Consider the following 18404-nt stretch of genomic DNA (forward strand, 5'->3'; position numbering starts at 1 on the left):
TTCACGTTCAAACGGAAATTTAATTTTTTGAATTACATTACAAACATCTAATTTTAGAAAACCAATTTTCTGTGTATAATATTCCTGAATCGTTGTTCCGCAAACACAACAGCTGATTTAATCCATTACAGTTTTGTATATTTTGTCCATTTAAGAATTTTCCAATTAAAACCTAGTACTTGCCGTTGCCTGATTATGCATGTAAATTATTTTACAACAGATTAAGTGGCGGTCGCCACAATGGAAACCACTGAAAACTCGTTGCGAGAAATACCGAAGTATAACGTTTGATTGAAAAGTTAATTTTCAAGAAAATCTGCACGTCCGGTAAACTTTCCAATCACACAAACTTCGGTCACGTTCGTTTGGGAACCGAATGGAAACTTATGTCCGAAGAACCAGCTGTAATGTGTTACAAAACAACAGCTGAGTTAATGTTAAATGTGAGAAAATTTTAAGTGGCGAAAATTAAAAATGGTATAATTAAATTTTACTCGAGAGAAAAAGTGAGGATTTTAAGACACTCCCAGTTTAATACCGTTTGGGTAAGTTAAGCGATCGTTGTGCATTAATCGGTAAGTTATTCTAATACTATTGGCCCTGAGGATCCCGGACGGTATTCCGGCAAAATACACTTTGAAACGTTAAGTAGAAAATGTGTCCTGAACACAAAGGGGCCGATGCTAAAGCCGTCGGTAATTTATTTTCAGGAATTTCGGTATATAAAACCGCTAAAATGAAGTGCGTTGCAGCACCGCTGTGTGACCTTAACGATATTCTGTAGGTATTCTTTATTTTTTTCGCAATCATATTTTACCTCAGACACTGAACCGGGGCAGGGCCAAAATGTTAGCTCTATATCTAAGCTTGTCGACTTTGTATACTCTTCGGTCCTACCCCTCCACTACCCCTGACCACTCGGCCACGGTTCTACCGGGTTTTCGGGGCAATCGGCACTGATTCGTCCTGTGTCCACGATTATTACAGTAAACGCCAACCTCGGGGGATACGAACTTTGTCAAATATTCATCCCGTATCGGCCCCAAGGGTGTCCCGAGTCAAGAGTTACAACCGTAGTTGGCCGGCCAATCCTTTCCCGGTCCTATTGTTTTTTGGCTGTGCTTGTGTTTTTTCATTTTCCACCGGAAAGTAATAATATAGTTTAGAACAAAACACACACCTGTGTGCGCAGTCAAGGGCCCCCAAACAATTTGCTTACACTCGAAACTATGTCAGATTTATTTTGCTGGTCGTACCCGTGTTCATTGTTAGTACTTTTGCCATGTCCTTATCTAAAAACATAACAATATTTACTTTTGACTTCCAAAGTAAATCCTACCAATAAAATCTTCAATATACTTAATCACCAAAAAAAAAATGTTAACCATTCAACAAGATGCTAAGCTAAATTTGTTCAAAATATTTAATGTTTGCAAACAATTTCCCGCTAAAAAATTGAAATTTATTTTGTATCATTTTTGTTTTTTGACCAAACAAATTTGATGTCATCTTTTGGGTTAAAAATATCTTGATATTAGCAGACGGGAATTGATGGCGGAAAAAAATGGTTTTTTTTTACCAAAAACGACGATGTAATATTTCAAAAAAAAATGTTTATATTATTCATCATATTAATGAATATAAAAACGAGATGAAAGTAGATGAACGTAGATGGCAGATTTCTTTTTTCAGTTGTAATCCTTAACGATTAATTCTCATCAATAATTTTTATACCTACCGCCAAAGATTTTAAGCCCTGCGGCCGAGGTCTGTTGTTGTAATAATGCTAATAATAACGATATTTTATTAAACCTAATATATTTATCTGACAGACTTGAGTTTATTTTGTATTTTTTGTATTATGACGACGGTAACCGCGGTACCTCAGAACCTCACTAATAAGAATGAGAGTGAGGGAAGTCTTGGAAAATTATTAGATTTATTATCGCCTTAGTTATAATATAACATATTTTGTCCATATATTTTATTTTGCCCCCAAAACCTTTGTCACCTATTTATTAGGTCTATTACTTTTCCGGTAATCCGAGTCGTCCGTTTAATCCCCATTGTTTTGCCCTCTGTTTCCACTATAAAATTATTATTTATTATCATCATTATTACTATAAGCCATAACGGTTCATCTTATAGTACAATAGTAGGGCATTTTTTGTTATTTAGCCCGTATTTGGTAATGCCAGGGTTTTGATTGATTCGAATCGCCGTTCTTTTTGCAATTTCAGTTGTATTTTAGCTAGTGTAACATTCAAGTGGCTTAGGGTATACTTTTTTTTATTAATAATGTCGTTGAACTATATTCGACCTTAACGATAAAATATATTCTACTACAAATTTAATGTGGTGTATGCAATATACAAAAAAAAAAATAACAAGCATTAAGTACCTATTATTATTTCGGCGGAACCTTGTAAATTGCCTACACCGCAATTACATTTAATTTAAGAAATTAACAACAAAATGAGTACCTATTAAAAACATTGATCACTTGAGAAAATAATATTTAGGTATTATGTGTGGAACTAACTAAATTTTTTTAGTCAATTACTAATCAATTTGTCGTCTAATGTTCGTGTTAGACGTTATAAACTTAATTATTTGAACGCTGCAAGGAGGAACACAACATTTCATTTTTTTTTTTGCCCCAACTTTTATCGTTTTTGTACAAACACTTATGTTTCTACTTTGAACGGTACGAACATTAAGATTAACCCGGTTGAAGTCAACACATACACTAACTGGTTAGGTTCTGGCAAAAGTAAAATATTATTGCCATGTTTAATTTCGGCATAATTGCTTTATATTGTCGACGTCGAGACCTCCGTCGGTTTCTCGTAACAATTTGTAATATTATTATTTTAATAACCGCCCTTGGTGTCTTACGACCGAGTAGCAACTTATTTTCTACCGACAAAAGGTAAACATTGGCATCGATTGTTCGAAATTGTTATTGCGGTTAGGTATCCGGGCTCGTATTTGCTGAAATAACAAACCATTTACAATAATACGGAAAAATACCCACCGGCCATTTTAATCGTGAACTATATTATTATCATTATTAATATAGAAGTTTTTCTCCTTGCCACCAGCCCTAAACACCAGCCGAGCCCAACAACGCCGTGTGTACACACTACCAGTGTTCGTTTCTCAAGATTAACTATTGGTTGTAAATATAAAACGACTAACTTTTACCTAAGATTCCATCTAACGACTCCACAACCATTTCATAAGTCACCTTTAAATTATTTTGATTCTTTAATTTTACTAAACAACCAAGCATACTTTACTATTGTAACTCTCTATCTCAACCACAAGCTACGCTTTAACTATATATTTTGAGTCAAGTTCCTTTTGGATAAACCTACGTGAATGATAGCTTTTCAATAGCAACCAATTATTAATTAATAAACGATAGTCAATCAAATATCAATTAACCAAAACCATTGTACCTACACTTTTTGAAATTGTTATTTTGTACTTGTATTAAGTTGAAGTTGAAGTTAAAACTATAATTTTAGTCATAAAAGAAAAACGAACTCTTTCCAGATTTTTGTTCTTTTCAAAAGGAAAAAGTTCCTACACAAGTTACTACTTCCGGGAATCCGTTCATTTTGGAATTTACTCATTCTCAGTATTTCCGGAATTTCCGGGTTATAAAGAAATGTTACAATACTTTAAGAAGTCGTATAAGATGCTGTTCGGCGAACGTTTTTCTTTTCCCGGTACTGATCGCACAAAGATATCGGTTAAACGGTTGAAAAACGTTTTAAAGGAAATTTCGGCTAAAATTGCATTTAGGACTTCGGGCACATAAAACCCAAAACATACACACATCGTTATAAATGCTATCACATCAAAATTAAAAAACAGTTTCTAATTTATTTAGCAACCACTAAGAATTTCAATGCCAACAAATGTGTTTTCACCGACTCGTCCGTTTACTAGTTATTTTTTTTTTAATAATACCGGTATAGGAAAATAACAAAAAAATTGGCTCAGCTCCAGGTCGACTGATGTACATGTTTTTTTAATTGAAAACAAATTACCACATCGAAACGGATTGAATATTTGTAATCTAAATCCAATCATCATGGGTTTTTTTTTTATAAAAAAACTAACCACACGGCTCGAAAAGTCTAATCCGATTGCCGTCGCACCGTAAACAATATATTTTATCACATATTTTGATCTGGTAGTAAACATTATTCAGAGTACTTTACGACTTTGCTTATATTATTTCAATATTTAAAACCACCCAATAATGACTTGAGTATCGTTTTTGTATATTTTACATAATGAGTAATATGATATTAGATTAAAACAGTTTGTTTGTTTATTTTAAATAGAGAAAAATAGCGAGAAAAAAATAATCTGCATAGCAATAACAACAGTTACTGTAATATCAATAATTATGAACTATCGGCTTTTCCACCCCCAACCCCATCCTCATTCCGATTCACTTTTTTCGGTTATGTGCCAGAGCTAAGACATGAAAATGTCAAAAACTATAAACTATAGCCTCTCCAAAAAGGAAGATTTCGAAATTGCAATTATTTTAAGAGGTACCGATCTCGTGTTATCTTGAATGATAACTAGTCTTAAGATTTTGTTTGTTAAAAAATACAAAACGTAAAAAATGCTACACACTAGTAGAGTGAGCTGATAATATTTGTCTGATCATTCGACCGACCGTTTGAAATAATTGTCGCCAATTCATGACTTACTCGAACGGGGAAAGAATAGCGTTATTATTTTTGCTTGGCAATTTTCGATGCAAGCGTGCACGTTTATCTTCTACGTGCGGGTATTCGCGGCAACCGGCCGACCGCTTGTGTTGAATACTAAGTGCCTAATGGTAAAAATAATATGCAAATAATAATTGAATTATCTCCATACTGGCGCCGGCCGTGTGACGATTGAATTCGACGAGTGACAGGAACAGAAATTAAAAGGTAATACCATTGGCAAACCGTTCAAAAACAACACTAACAACCGTTGATATATTTTTTTTTTAATAATATACCATAATATTTTCATAGGAATGCCACAGCTCCAGCCACTCTACTGGCTCGATCCCACGCGCAAATTGAAACAAATTAGCGTGGCAAACTTGATTTAGCATAAAAAAAAATTGGGGAAATCGTGTTAGAACTCGAATGACGATATAATATATTTATATATAATAATTTACAATACAATTAACTCTGCAATTACCCCAAGAAACCAATATGATATAATACATTTATGTAAAGTTAAAATAATGATGACATAACAACATAATGAACAACTGGAATATGTTGTATTCACAACGTTCAAATTAGAACTGAAAAATAAATTCAATAATTTAAGAGGTCATATTTCTATAAATTGTTTTAGGTCAAATATTATGAATACACTAAAATATTAGCTAGAAACTTGATATGATCACTAGCCACCTTAGATACTAGCTTGTTACTGCTTGTTAATATACTATTTCATTATCTATAACTTCACCACTACTCTAAATTTTTTCGGTACTTCAAAGAGACATGAAAATGTTCTTTCGTGGTTGCTGACTCGACTGAAAAATGATTTTTCTTTTAACTAGGCAGACTGGTTTTGGTCCTACCGTTTTGCGTCACATTAAAACTACTATAGCCTCTCCCGGGCCTATACCGGTTTTATGTCGAAACAACGGGGGGGGGGATGGATCTTGAAGTAATAGTTTCCGATTCCGACTCAGAAATTTTGGTTTACGTATTATTTTTTAAGGGTACTATTCGGTTTCAGTCTCTGAATTATAATGAGGTGTTGCATCTTAAGCGACGATAATACCATTGAATGTAACACATTACCGGTTGTCTTTATTGTTATAATTTATCAATAGGGTTTTATTTAACGACAAAGGAATTATTTATGTTACACGTGCAACGGTTTTTTTATTTCAATCCAATTCGGTCTTGCAGTCCCTTGGGAATATCCCCTGTTCTCTCTGTTCATCCCAATCATTCACCCACGAGTTTGGGCACATTCTCGTGTAGGTTTTCCTGAATATTTCGCAGCTAGGTTCCTCTTCGCCCAACAGATGCCGGCATCTGTGATAGTCTATGTAGTGATTGTAACAATAGCGTGTGGTATGGACGTTCGGAAATCTCGGGTCGGGCCGATTTTCCTCCATCGCTTTTTTGATCATATCATCTTCATCAGGGTTAGCCATTTCAACCGCCTTGCTCGGAGCAAATACAACAGCTGCTAAATGACAAAAAATACAGATAACAACGAACGACAAATAGCGATTTAATTGAATATATTAGGTATTATGTCTAAGACATCGGAGACTTGGGATAAATCAATATTTGAATTGAACGCGTTTTACATTTCTATGGCAATATATTTGTAAAAAAACGTTTCTATAATATATGTTTATAAGCCAACTCGATTCTTCAAACCTGTGTTTGGTACACAGGGCGATCCATATAACATAAGACACTCATTTTGAAAAAAAATGTCTTCCTTTACTTGTAGGTACATATTTTAATATTTAACTATTTGAATAAATACCTAAACAAAATCACCCATTTATTTCAATGCAGTTTTGGATAATTACTAATAAAGTTTTAGTAACTTTAAAGTGCTGGGTTTAAAATTTTGGATGGGAGGTGCAGTGCGGTAGTATTATATAAGCGGACACAAATAATACTACACTCCCCCCTTTTACCCGTCTTAAATTTTAAACTTTAATAGCTTAAAAAGTAATTATTCAAAGCTGGTTATTGGCTAGTAGACGTTTTAAGGAAATTATTTGTAGTTTTTAAAGTTAATAAAATATACAACTATAGTTGCCATTTCGGAGTTCGAAGAATTTTGTAAAAAATGTGAAATTTTTAACGAATAAGCCGAAGTTATCTTCGCCTGTGAGCGCAAACGAAAATGGACGCGACACCTGAATGTATTGAAATAATAATGAATTTCCGACGAACCTCGACTAGAGCGATGGCAGAGCTTTGTTCCGGCTGACGTTTGAATAGATCAACTCGGTTGACGGTGGCGGCGCCGTTGAAGGGCCAAAAACCTTTTGGGAAAAAGGGTTTACTCCCGTTGGAAACGACAGGAGCTCGGGCTATTAGTTTTGGGAAAAATGACAAGGACCGCCGGCGCAACAAGAAGAAGAATGAGGAAAATTAAACACCGACACGGAGTACTCCAGGTCGTCGCCACCACTTTTCCCGTCCGCTGAGAATAACGGTTTCAATTTAAGAGCGGCGTAATGAACGAGGTCTGGGCAAGTGCACACACACACACACAGACAGACTAAACGGCACAGATCGACCGGACGGGGCAGTGGGGTAGACGGTCGCAGTGTCCGCACCCTACCCGGCTCCTGTGCAACTCACTCTCTCTCTTTCTGTCGAGGCAGAGAAATGGGGTAAAATAATACTTCATCCCCCGACGACGTTTTCTAATTGCATTATGCCAGGCGAATCTCGAAAAGACGAGATTTTGTACATTTTTTACACCCCCCCCACCACTGCCCTTTGCCCACGACTCGGAAAATACAACCTTTGTTGTTTATCTCTTCACTTTCAGTGCCGGGAAACACTCATAACGATAAATTGCTAGTCGCCCTTGCAGTGCGAACGTTCGTCGGAATATAGATTTCGCATGTAAATCATTACAGGTACACAAATCCATGAAATACACCAGGAGAGCAAGATTTAGTACCACTAATGCCTAACAGAAGATAGGGCTGAGAAAGACACGTATAAGGGTGCAGGATCAAATGATCCGAGAACTGACGAAAATGGATACCGAAGATTTGGTCTCCAAAAGCTAGGACGCCCAACACAAATACCTATGGATAAACCTTAGAAGGACCTAAACGTGTTGGAAAAAAACGATGGCGAAGAAGTAGTGACTGATAACCTAAATAAAAAAAAAAATCACTTATTTATTTACTATTATGAAAAATAATATTAAAACCTTCTAACGTAATATTATAATAAAAATTGTCCCAGAAATTACAGCGTCAGCAAAACATTGCGATCACTGGCACATACGGGTGTGTGCGTGTATATGTGTATATATCGTCTCGGGTACCGTCTGAGATTGTACATGTTACATTATTGTTCTCCGTTAAAATCATGATCATCACTTTTAAATACGTTGTTTTAAATTTCTGTTCTAACGGCCAACGAATCGTATTATAATATTTTATAATCGTGTCAAATTTAAATAATAATATGAAGTGCGAGTCGGGGATTGGTGTCCAAGGATTGTCAGAAAATAAGACTCGGACATGTCCATGATTCATTTCTGACAACGCAATAACAGAAAAAGGCATTGCCTTACAATCGAACGTTTATAATTACGGGATAGCAGTTAGTTTGAAATTATAAAACCTGCAACGGCAGTTGTCTGCCTCCAAGGAAATATGTTTTTTTTTTTTTTTCTAGATGTATTCCTAGTAATCACACCGTGAGAAATGTGAATTACAATTTATATTTATATTTTTAAAGACGCTACCTAACAGAAGTAAATAATTTATATATTCGCGCATAATATAATTATATATATGATTCCCTCAAAAAAAAAAAATTATACTTTTACAAAAGAAAAATAGAAATTTATTTTTCCTTTTCCTTATACTGCCTCTTGGAATTTCCATCAAGAGACAGAAGAAAACAGAGGAATTGGAGTTTCAACATAATTTTGAGTTCCTAGGTTATGGTCAAAGTTACCTATGTTATGTTGCTGGTTAGTAATAAATGGTCTGCTAGTATAATTGGGTCTCTGTCTATTGATAATACCCTTTCTAGATTGATCATTAAAAGTAGAACTATTACAGTTATATTCAAACTTCCTATTTCTAGTTCCATTATAATAATTATGGGTTGTCCTATTTTTCCCATTGAATAGAGCCCTAGAATGATTATTATTTAACCCACGGGGGTGTCTATAATATTTATAATAATTAAAGTTACCCAACTTAATATTCTTATTAGCGCTATGATTACTATGCACACAATTCTTAAAATTCCTTTTACCTTTATTAATCCTAGTATTCTGGCTAATCCTACTATTTTTATTATTCACATTCTTATTAGCTATATAATAACCATTGTTGTTATTATCTTCAACCCTATTTATATTAATTCGATTACCATCATTTTTAAAAAAATCGATGTGTATTTCCTTATTATTCACGTTAAGTTGTATTTTTGACTTAACAAAGTTAACTACGCCCTTATATTTAATTAGAAAATCAACTCCAAGAAGACTATTACAATTCAAATTTCGTACGACCGCGCATTGTATTTCTACAGGAATATTATTAAAATATACTTTAACAGTTGACCTGCCAACTAAATCTAATTTTGAACCATTGGCTGTATATAATTTTGTCTCCCCGTAAGAACTAATTACATGATTTTTGGGAAGCATATTTTCGTTAATAACGCTAGTAGTCGCGCCTGAGTCAACAGTAAAATGATGTGATACATTACCTAAAACACCTATGATTACTGGGTTATTCCCTTTATAGTTTTCATTATTAATGACACAACTACCTATGTTTTCTACTCGGGGTGGAGTATTATAATTTTTTCTCTCTTGTCTATCATTATTCCTAAAACGCGCGTTGTAATTGTTTTCACTATGGTTATCAAAATCGTCTTCCTCACTACTACCATAATCAGAATTACTCCTAGGTCTATTTCGTCCATATCTGCTATCGGATGCGGCGTCGTCATTATGATAACTTCTATTATTATTATCGCGCTTGTTAAAATGTTTACCTTCACCGTTATTATTAGATCTCCTGCCATTATTTCTATAACTATTAAAATGTCTTCTAAAATTACCATTACTTTTAAACGGTCTATTATTCATGTTAGCTTTAAGTTCCTCAAGCTCTTCTCTTAAACTTCTTACTTCATCACTAATATCGTTATCTTTGCTAACTTTAAGTACCTCAATCTCTCTTTTCAAGAACTCAATCTCCTTTGCAGGGTTCTTACGAATCGCCTTAGCAACTTCATACGCCTTTACATTTTTCGTTATTTTCTCTACTGACGAATTATCTAATGTATATATTTTCCAATAAACATCCTCTGGTAATCCCTTCAATACTAATTTCGTAATCTCCTCTTCACTCATTGTATCGTTCACTCGACTGCATTCGGTAACTACATTCAGAATATACTCCTGTAAACTTTCTTCCTCCCGTTTTTCTCTCTTATTCAAATTTTCTCTCAAATGTATACGTTGCTCCTCTGAATTATAATACTCTAAAAATTCCTTTTTCAAATCTGCCCATTTTAAATCTGCGCTTTTAGATTCTATTCTTTTATACAACTTTTTCGCTTGTTCTCTTAAATATAGCGGAAACATTATTAGCCTTTGCGCCTCACTCCAGTCGTTTGCAGCCGATATCCTATCGTAAGTTTCTAGGTAATCATCAATATCTTCGGTCAATCGACTGGAAAAGCATTGTGAAGTGATATTCATAATTAATTTTTAATTGAATAAAAAAATAACGTATTTTAAGTTAAATAAAATCTACTTTAAAATTCCAGAGCAATTTGTACCGTAAAATAAAACACCTTAACACAAACTGAGAGCGAATTAAATAATCAGTGCAGTTTTATAGGGTCGTGGCCGTAGCTTATTCCCTTGCAAAATGGGTTCTCCCCCAAGGTAAAAAATAAAACTAACGGCAATCGGCGCCTCCACCAAGTTGTAACGGACCTACTTGTCTAGCTGGCTAGACTAGGCAAAGTGGCCGTCGATAAGGCTAAAATAGACGGATCCCCACGGGAAAACGGTTGGCTAGGCCGTTGTCTACGTCTAATTGGCCTTAAAGTCTCCCTTATTAACTTAATATATCGCCCGAGGAGCTAGAACGGGCGGTCACACTGTTAAATAATCTAACTCTCAGCTGCAGGCTACAAGATGTTTTATTCTAAATTAGGGTTTCTAAATAAAATACAAAATTATACAATATATATATATATATATATATACACTCTGACCTGGGTTGGACGATGAAATGGTTGGTCAAAGCGGAGTTGAAACGGACGCACACAAAAGATAGTCGGATGGGCGGCTTGTAGTAAAACGACAAAAATATAGAGCGCAAGGTCGAGGATATTGGCGGTCCGTGATGGTAAAGTCAACTGGTTAATTAGATGATATGCGACGTGCATTGTCCTGTGTGTGCGACCGTTCCCCTACCTATAGTCGGGGGTGCTGTGTCAGTAGGTTTGGGACGCGAAGTAACGGTCAGGTGAAATATGATCGTTACACTAGTATGACTAGGTAGTTCCCAATGGGTATTAATATTTTATGCACGCTAGCAGGCATATAATACCAAGGGTACCTACAGTTAAACAAATAACCTTGCAGTATCCAATATGTATTGATCAAATGTCTTTATATTAATATTATAACCACTTGCGATTGCAGATAAAACTGTCTCACAACGTTTTATTAAAGATCAATGTAGACTCGTTATTTCTGTGTTTTTGAAAAATCTCCTAGCGGTGTTCCTATCATTTATGTGGCCCATCCCGGTTTTTCAAGAATTCATTAGTTTTGGTAAAAAATAAATAATATTTATTAATATTTACCTTACCAAACAACATCGTCTAGTAATTTTAATACAGGACGGAACCGATCCTGAATATATTTTTTTTAGCAAATTGTATTGTATGCCCAGGTGATTTAACCTTTGTAAAAAACAAAATATTAAGTATAATTTTTAGAAATACCAAATTGTTTTTATCAAACCTATCGAAATTTATCCATGTTTTGAATTCCAAGCGATAAGAAACGTTAAGTAGCATTCAAAAAACCGAATCCAAGTATGGAGTGTAGGCAATCCAAACGTGAATGTATCCTTTTTAACGTCGTATGTTTTCACCTGGTCAATATTGTTCAAATGTTTAGGTGATGATCTACAAATAAAACATTTTTGACTTGACGAACTTGTCAGCATAACTTTGTATTAATATTAGTATTAGGATAAAATAGAATAATTATATAATTACTAAAATCTACTTTGCCATCGACCATGGTAAACATTAAACTATGTGAAACAAAAAACTATTTTTTAATTATTATACTTGTCGGAGTCACCTGTTTTATTTGTTCCTCGATAGCATTGAATTATATTTATGTTGTTTCTTTTTGAAACTCAAACTTAATAGGTCGAAAAAACGAGTTGATGATTAATTATTTTTCCAAATTACATTTTTATTATTATTAAAATATAATATAATATAATTATTATTTAATTATATTTGTCATATTAACACTTTGCAATTAGTGAAGTTAAAAATTGTTGAAAAGGAACAATGTAAAAAAGAAAGAGATTAGTGTTTGTACAAGGCACGTCTGTACTAGAATTATTATATTTTTGTTTCTACATAGGTTGGCCACTGCTGCCATCGCATCCCCCCATTATATAATATTTTTAAATTTTCTGTACATTTTCTTCTAATTTAATTCATAAATTAAAAATAATCTTTTGGTCGTATGATCTTGCATTTTGACCTCACGAGTTTCTGTAATAATGCAATTGTCCGGATACATTTCTTTTTGGCCGATGTAATAATATCATATGTGACATATATATTGGCATTTCTTATCTTCGCAGACAACCGATTATTGATATATTGTTGTTTTGTAAAATTATTATCAACAAAAAAAGCTAATGCTTCGTCCGCAATATAAGTAATGGGTTTTATGTCATTAGACTTTTTATACGTAATATTGTTCGCACGTTTGGGTGATACACTGTAGCTTCCTTAAATAGTTGGACTACACTGTAGTAAAAGAGATATTAATTCGGGATAATGTTAATCCAATATTACTCGTTAGTGTTTTTATTTTGAGCCGTTTAGTTATTTCTGTACATTTGTGAAATGGTAGAGAGCGTCGACCTGTTTTTAAAACGGAATCTTTGGATTCATTTGAAGGCATTTGAAATTCTATGTCAAGCCACTTGGAATACAATCTGTTAAACTTATTTATATTACGACGAGATTTAAACCATTTTTTCGATAATGCCACCGTAAAATAAAAAATCTCACGATTTACTAAATTTATAAATGATGTGGACCAATTTAAACCGAAGAATCTTTGTTGGATAAACGTAAACATTTCTTGCATTAACCGTGGCTATAGACTGTAAAAAAACTGTATTCCATAGTCAAAAAAATTCTCGATTCAATATAGGTGTGCGTACAGACACTTCGTTAACCAAAAAAAAAGTAAAATAATGTTTTATAAATACCAATTTTAAAGTTGTTAACCAGGCTCGAACCACGCCTAGAAGAAAATTATAACTTCGACGGTAATGTATATATTTAATTATTTTGTAACATTTTAGGTTCCAGGCTTCGACTCTGATTGTTCATATTTACTAGTTCATAGTGTTTAAGTAAAAACTTACTTTCTTTATGACTCTCCATAGTGATTTGTAAGGTATAACAGTGAAAATTATAATATTTAAAGACAACAAATATTAGTAAACTTTATAAAAAGTAGTATGTATTCGTTGCAGTACCATTTATTGTCTTGGGGTTTTCTTTAGTACTTGTATATTTCCTTGGATTTGTTCATAGGTGGCTGATCAAAATGATCATCTCTTAGAAGTCATTTGTCGCTCACACGTCTCTTGTTTCGAAGACAATATTTAATTGGACCTTTAGATTTGGAATTGCTAATTGACCAATAACTGGCCGATATAACCACGCTCTGCTACCAAACGTTGCACCGACAGGCTCCTTCAAGAACAGCGGATGTGAACACTGATGTTCTTCTGATGAATCATTGATTGGTACGCTGATGCTCAACATGACAGATACCCAGAGTTGAAACATTATACTAGCAGGCGTCGGACATAGCTACACCACAAACGTTATAGTTCTAAAGTAAACGAACGGCGAACCAATATATAATGACGTTTTCTGACGGACGACGACGACAATAATAAAACAACAAAAACAAAAACATGGACACGTTGTCGTAGAGCTGTAAACAAACGAACGCATGCAACACCACAATAACAAATATGCTGTCCGACTCAGGTGCATTCCAATTTTTTAAGCTAGCTATCGCTTTATCAGTTTCTTCTTAAGTTACTTCATTCAACATTGGTTCGGCTCTTTGGAAGGTTGTACCTACTGTTGGATTTACTGGTACCTCCGCATTCAATAGTTCTTTAAAGTACCACCTTATAGCTTCTTTTAGCTCTGGTTTCATAATTATTTCTCCATCACGATTTTTAATAGCTTTCAAGCTTGGGTTGAATGATTGATATTGCCTGATGGTTCTGAAGAAGTCCCTTATACTACCTTGCGAACGGACTTTTTCAGCTTCCTGTAGTATACCGTTTAAAAAGTTCCTCTTTTCTCTTTGTATAATTCTCTTGCAATTTTTTCTCTCTATTTCATATATTATTTTCGTGTTGCGTCGTTACATTTTACGTAGTTATCCGGAGCCATACGTCGTTTCTCTATCGCTTCCCAGCATTTCTCGTTAAACCATTTTTTCTTCCTACTTTTTAGTCTGCCAATTACTTGTTCTGCAACTTTTTTAATAGCTTCACTGATCTTGCTCCATTCTCCCTCTATATCCTCTTCTTCAATATTCTCAACATATTCTCTCATCTTAACTGAATATTCTTGTTGGATCTTGTCATCCTTCAAACACTCCAAGTTATAAGGTACATTATTTTTGCTCTCCAGCCGTTTTTGACTATATAATTTTAGTTTAAATTTCACTACGACTAGAAAATGGTCCGTGTCACAGTCCGCTCCCCTATAACTACGTACGTCTCTAATGCATGAGCGGAATCTTTTTTGGATGAGAACGTGATCTATCTGGTTAATTGTTACACTATCTGGTGACTTCCGTGTACCTTTATAGATTTTCTTATGTGGTAACGTTGTGCTACTTATTATCATATATTTCCCTGCCGCGAATGTTATTAGCCTAATCCCATTCCCATTGCTCGTCTCATGTAGAGTTTCTTTTCCTAACTAGGGGAGAACTGCATTTTTTCCCCACATTTAGCGTTTAAGTCGTCCAATACTATTTTAATTGCATTCCCTGGCAATTTGTCATATGCTTGGATCAGGTCCTCATAAAAGGCGTCCTTAATATCCTCGTCAGCTGATTCCCTTGGTGCATAAGTGCATATCAAGGCAATGTTTATATGTTCAGTGTCAATTCTTAGTACCGCTAATCTCTCTGATATTGGGTTGAATTCCATTATGTACGGTTCTATGGTCTCGTGTATGGCAAATCCACACCCAAACTGGTATAACATACTTTCCTACTTTTATCTGTGCGTTCTAGCCCATCTTACTTCTTGAATACCTGCTACTTTGATTTTATATACGTCCAATACTTCTAATAGGTTTTGGCACGCTGCAGTTCTAAAAACACTCATTACATTCCAGGCCGCTATCTTAAACTCCATTGTCCGTTTTCCGTGTCCAATCTGTTATCTGTTTCTCTGTGTCCGAGGCTGATTTAATGATGGTATGATAACAATATATTTTTTAACGAGGCAGGGTTGTTAGCCCTGCGCTCAACCCCCAACCTGAAGGACCAGACTACCCCGACCACCTAAGGTTATGGTAGAGCTACTGCAGTGCATCGATACGTCTGCACTGGGCGATGGAAACGCCACTTCCCTTACGCCCGTTAACTGGGGTCCGCGAGTTTGTCACACCCGTTACCAACTAAGGAACCGCATGTGGGGGTATAAAATAATAAATAAAGTAAATACTATAAATTTCACAGAGGTCATAAGGTTCACTATGTAGTGTTAACACTAAGTAAATGAAATATTAAAATATTATAGATGCGTCTTGTATACATTAATGAACATTTTGGATATTACTACCTACATTAGTTAAAATATTTGTTAATGAACAAAACATTTTTTTAGTTAAATTGCGCTTCTACATGGGTTGAATTTCTATTAGAAAATAGCATGATGTCATAATAAAAATTACATTAATAAAATACTATACATTAATACATAAAATATAGAGTAAAGCGAGTGGAATTTGGTGTTTAAATAAATAACACAACACGAATAAATTAAGTGATTAACGCACTACTATTGATAAACACATATAGTAATTACAAAATTAGATTATATTATTACATAGAATATAATAAACAGTGGAACAATAACACACTAGTCTACTTCTAATAATATAAATTATAATGTATAAATTGTACAGATAGAATAAGCCCCGTACCCTGATTAAAAATGCTTTTTATATTAACCTACAAGGTTGTACACGCTCGGACAATTGCACGTGTGTTTTGTTTTTAAATAACATTAACTAGGTATTTTTATTATGAAGATAAATAACATATTTATGTGATTCTGTTTCTTAGAGATCAGATAATAAAACTGATTTTACTAGTACAAAATAAAACGAATTTAATACACAGTTTACATTGAAATAACATTTTATATAGAAAAACACAATCAACGAAAAGATATCATGAAATAGCAACTAGATGGCATCGGTCAACAGTGTTACCACTGTTACATTTATATATATTACGACATACTTCCTGGTATATAAAATATTAGTTATTATTTTAACACAGCCCCTTAATTAATATTTTCTTATCATAATCTTAATTTATTGTGACCCTCAAGACGATCCCGAGCCAATGGTTTAGTAAAGATGTTGGCGAGCTGATCATCAGTTTCCTTATACTGTAGTTGAAATACGCCTACTTCCAACTTCTCCCGAATGGAATGGTAACGAACATCAATATGTGTTGACCTTTTGTGAAAAACTGCATTCTTAATCAATTGAATAGTACTTAGATTATCTATATACAAAATAGTTTTATACAATCATTTTTCATTTGTTCATTCAGTTAACAATCTTTTAAAACAAATAAGTTTCTAATAGCTTCACAAATTGTGACAAATTCAGCTTCGGTTGAACTTATGACCGAAACTATGTGACCAAGAGATTATTAAAAAGTGTGACGAGCCTAGTTAATGGCAACATCCTTTAGTGATTTTGGAAAAGCCAGACAAGTCTTTAAGAATGTGTTTAGATCCTAGAGCTTTAAATAAATATATAGTCAGGGAAATGGTACAAATTCCGTCTATTGAAAAAGTAAGAAATAAGTTAACAAACAAATAGTATTTTACACTATGTGATCTGAAAGACGGATTTTATCAGTGTGAGCTAGAGAGTGAGTCTAAAAAATATTGCGCTTTTAGCACACCGTTTGGCTCATATCAGTTCAGGAGATTACCTTTTGGTCTAGCTAAATGCCCCGGAAAAGTTCCAACAATTAACATCAAAATATTTTGGTTGTATTAGTATTGTTAGTGTATATTTTGATGACATACTTGTGAGTGAGGAAACACAACAGGAACATGATGAGACATTAAAACAGGTAGTTGAACAGGCGAGGAAGCTAAATATTAAATTTAATCTTAAAAAATTGCAATTTAAAAAAAGTGAAGTGAGATTTTTAGGTATGATATTTAGTGTGAAAGGAATAGAACCTGATCAAGAAAGAGTTAAATCTATTGTTGAATTAAAAATACCACAAAATGTTAAGCAACTCCAATCGTTTTTAGGAATGGTTAACTATCTAAGAATTTTTATACCTAATATGTCTGAATTAGTTGAACCATTAAGAGGTCTTCTGAGAAAAGATATTTTGTGGACTTGGGATAAAAATTGTGATAGTGCATTAATAAACTTAAAAATGTGTTAACTGAATTGGCGGCTCTTAGTAATTATAATGCTAAAGATAATTTTACAATACAGTGTGACGCGTCTGGAAAGGCGTTGGGGTGCTGTCTTTTTCAGAATAATAGACCTGTTTATTACGCTTCAAGATGTCTAAGCGACACTGAACAGATGTATGCGCAAGTAGAAAAAGAAATGTTGGGAATGGTGTTTGCATGTAAAACGTTTCACAAGTTAATATATGGGCAAAGTGTAGTTAAAATATTTACAGATCACCAACCATTTGTGTCTGTGATGAAAAAGAAGATTAATAAAATACCCAATAATAGGTTGAGGCGAATGAGACTAAAATAAATGATTTATACCACTGATGTGCAATATTGTCTAGGAAAGTATATGTACATAGCGGATTTACTAAGTAGAAATTATATTTAAAGAACTGAGTTGTCTGATGAAAGTTTAAATGATGTAGTACATGTAATTAATGAGGTTGAAGTACAGTTTAAAAATAATAGAATAGAACAGTTTAGAGAAGAAACACATAAAGATGAAAATTTAGGTAAAATATTTAGATATAGGATGGCCCAAAAAGATTGTGGAGTGTGGTGATATTAGACATTATTTTAAAATAAAAAATGACTTAAAGAAAAGGAT

The 18404-nt window shown here is 33.9% G+C and overlaps 1 protein-coding gene across 1 annotated transcript; it reads right to left on the reverse strand.

Moving 5' to 3' along the window:
- Positions 1-5938: 5938 nt before the first annotated feature.
- On the reverse strand, positions 5939-10149 carry LOC126842329 (uncharacterized). The gene is made up of 2 exons (XM_050579257.1): positions 9855-10149; positions 5939-6246 (listed from the first exon to the last, which is right to left on the reverse strand). Exons 1-2 carry the CDS (start codon positions 10147-10149, stop codon positions 5939-5941), a joined length of 603 nt encoding a protein of 200 aa, XP_050435214.1.
- Between the last annotated feature and the right edge of the window lie 8255 nt (positions 10150-18404).

This window comes from Adelges cooleyi, unplaced genomic scaffold (genome assembly GCF_023614345.1).
Source record: "Adelges cooleyi isolate 19-005CV unplaced genomic scaffold, UGA_ACOO_1.1 ACOO_flye_CR_arks_rails_tigmint_CR_PRNA_51, whole genome shotgun sequence".
Classification (NCBI taxonomy): domain Eukaryota; kingdom Metazoa; phylum Arthropoda; class Insecta; order Hemiptera; family Adelgidae; genus Adelges; species Adelges cooleyi.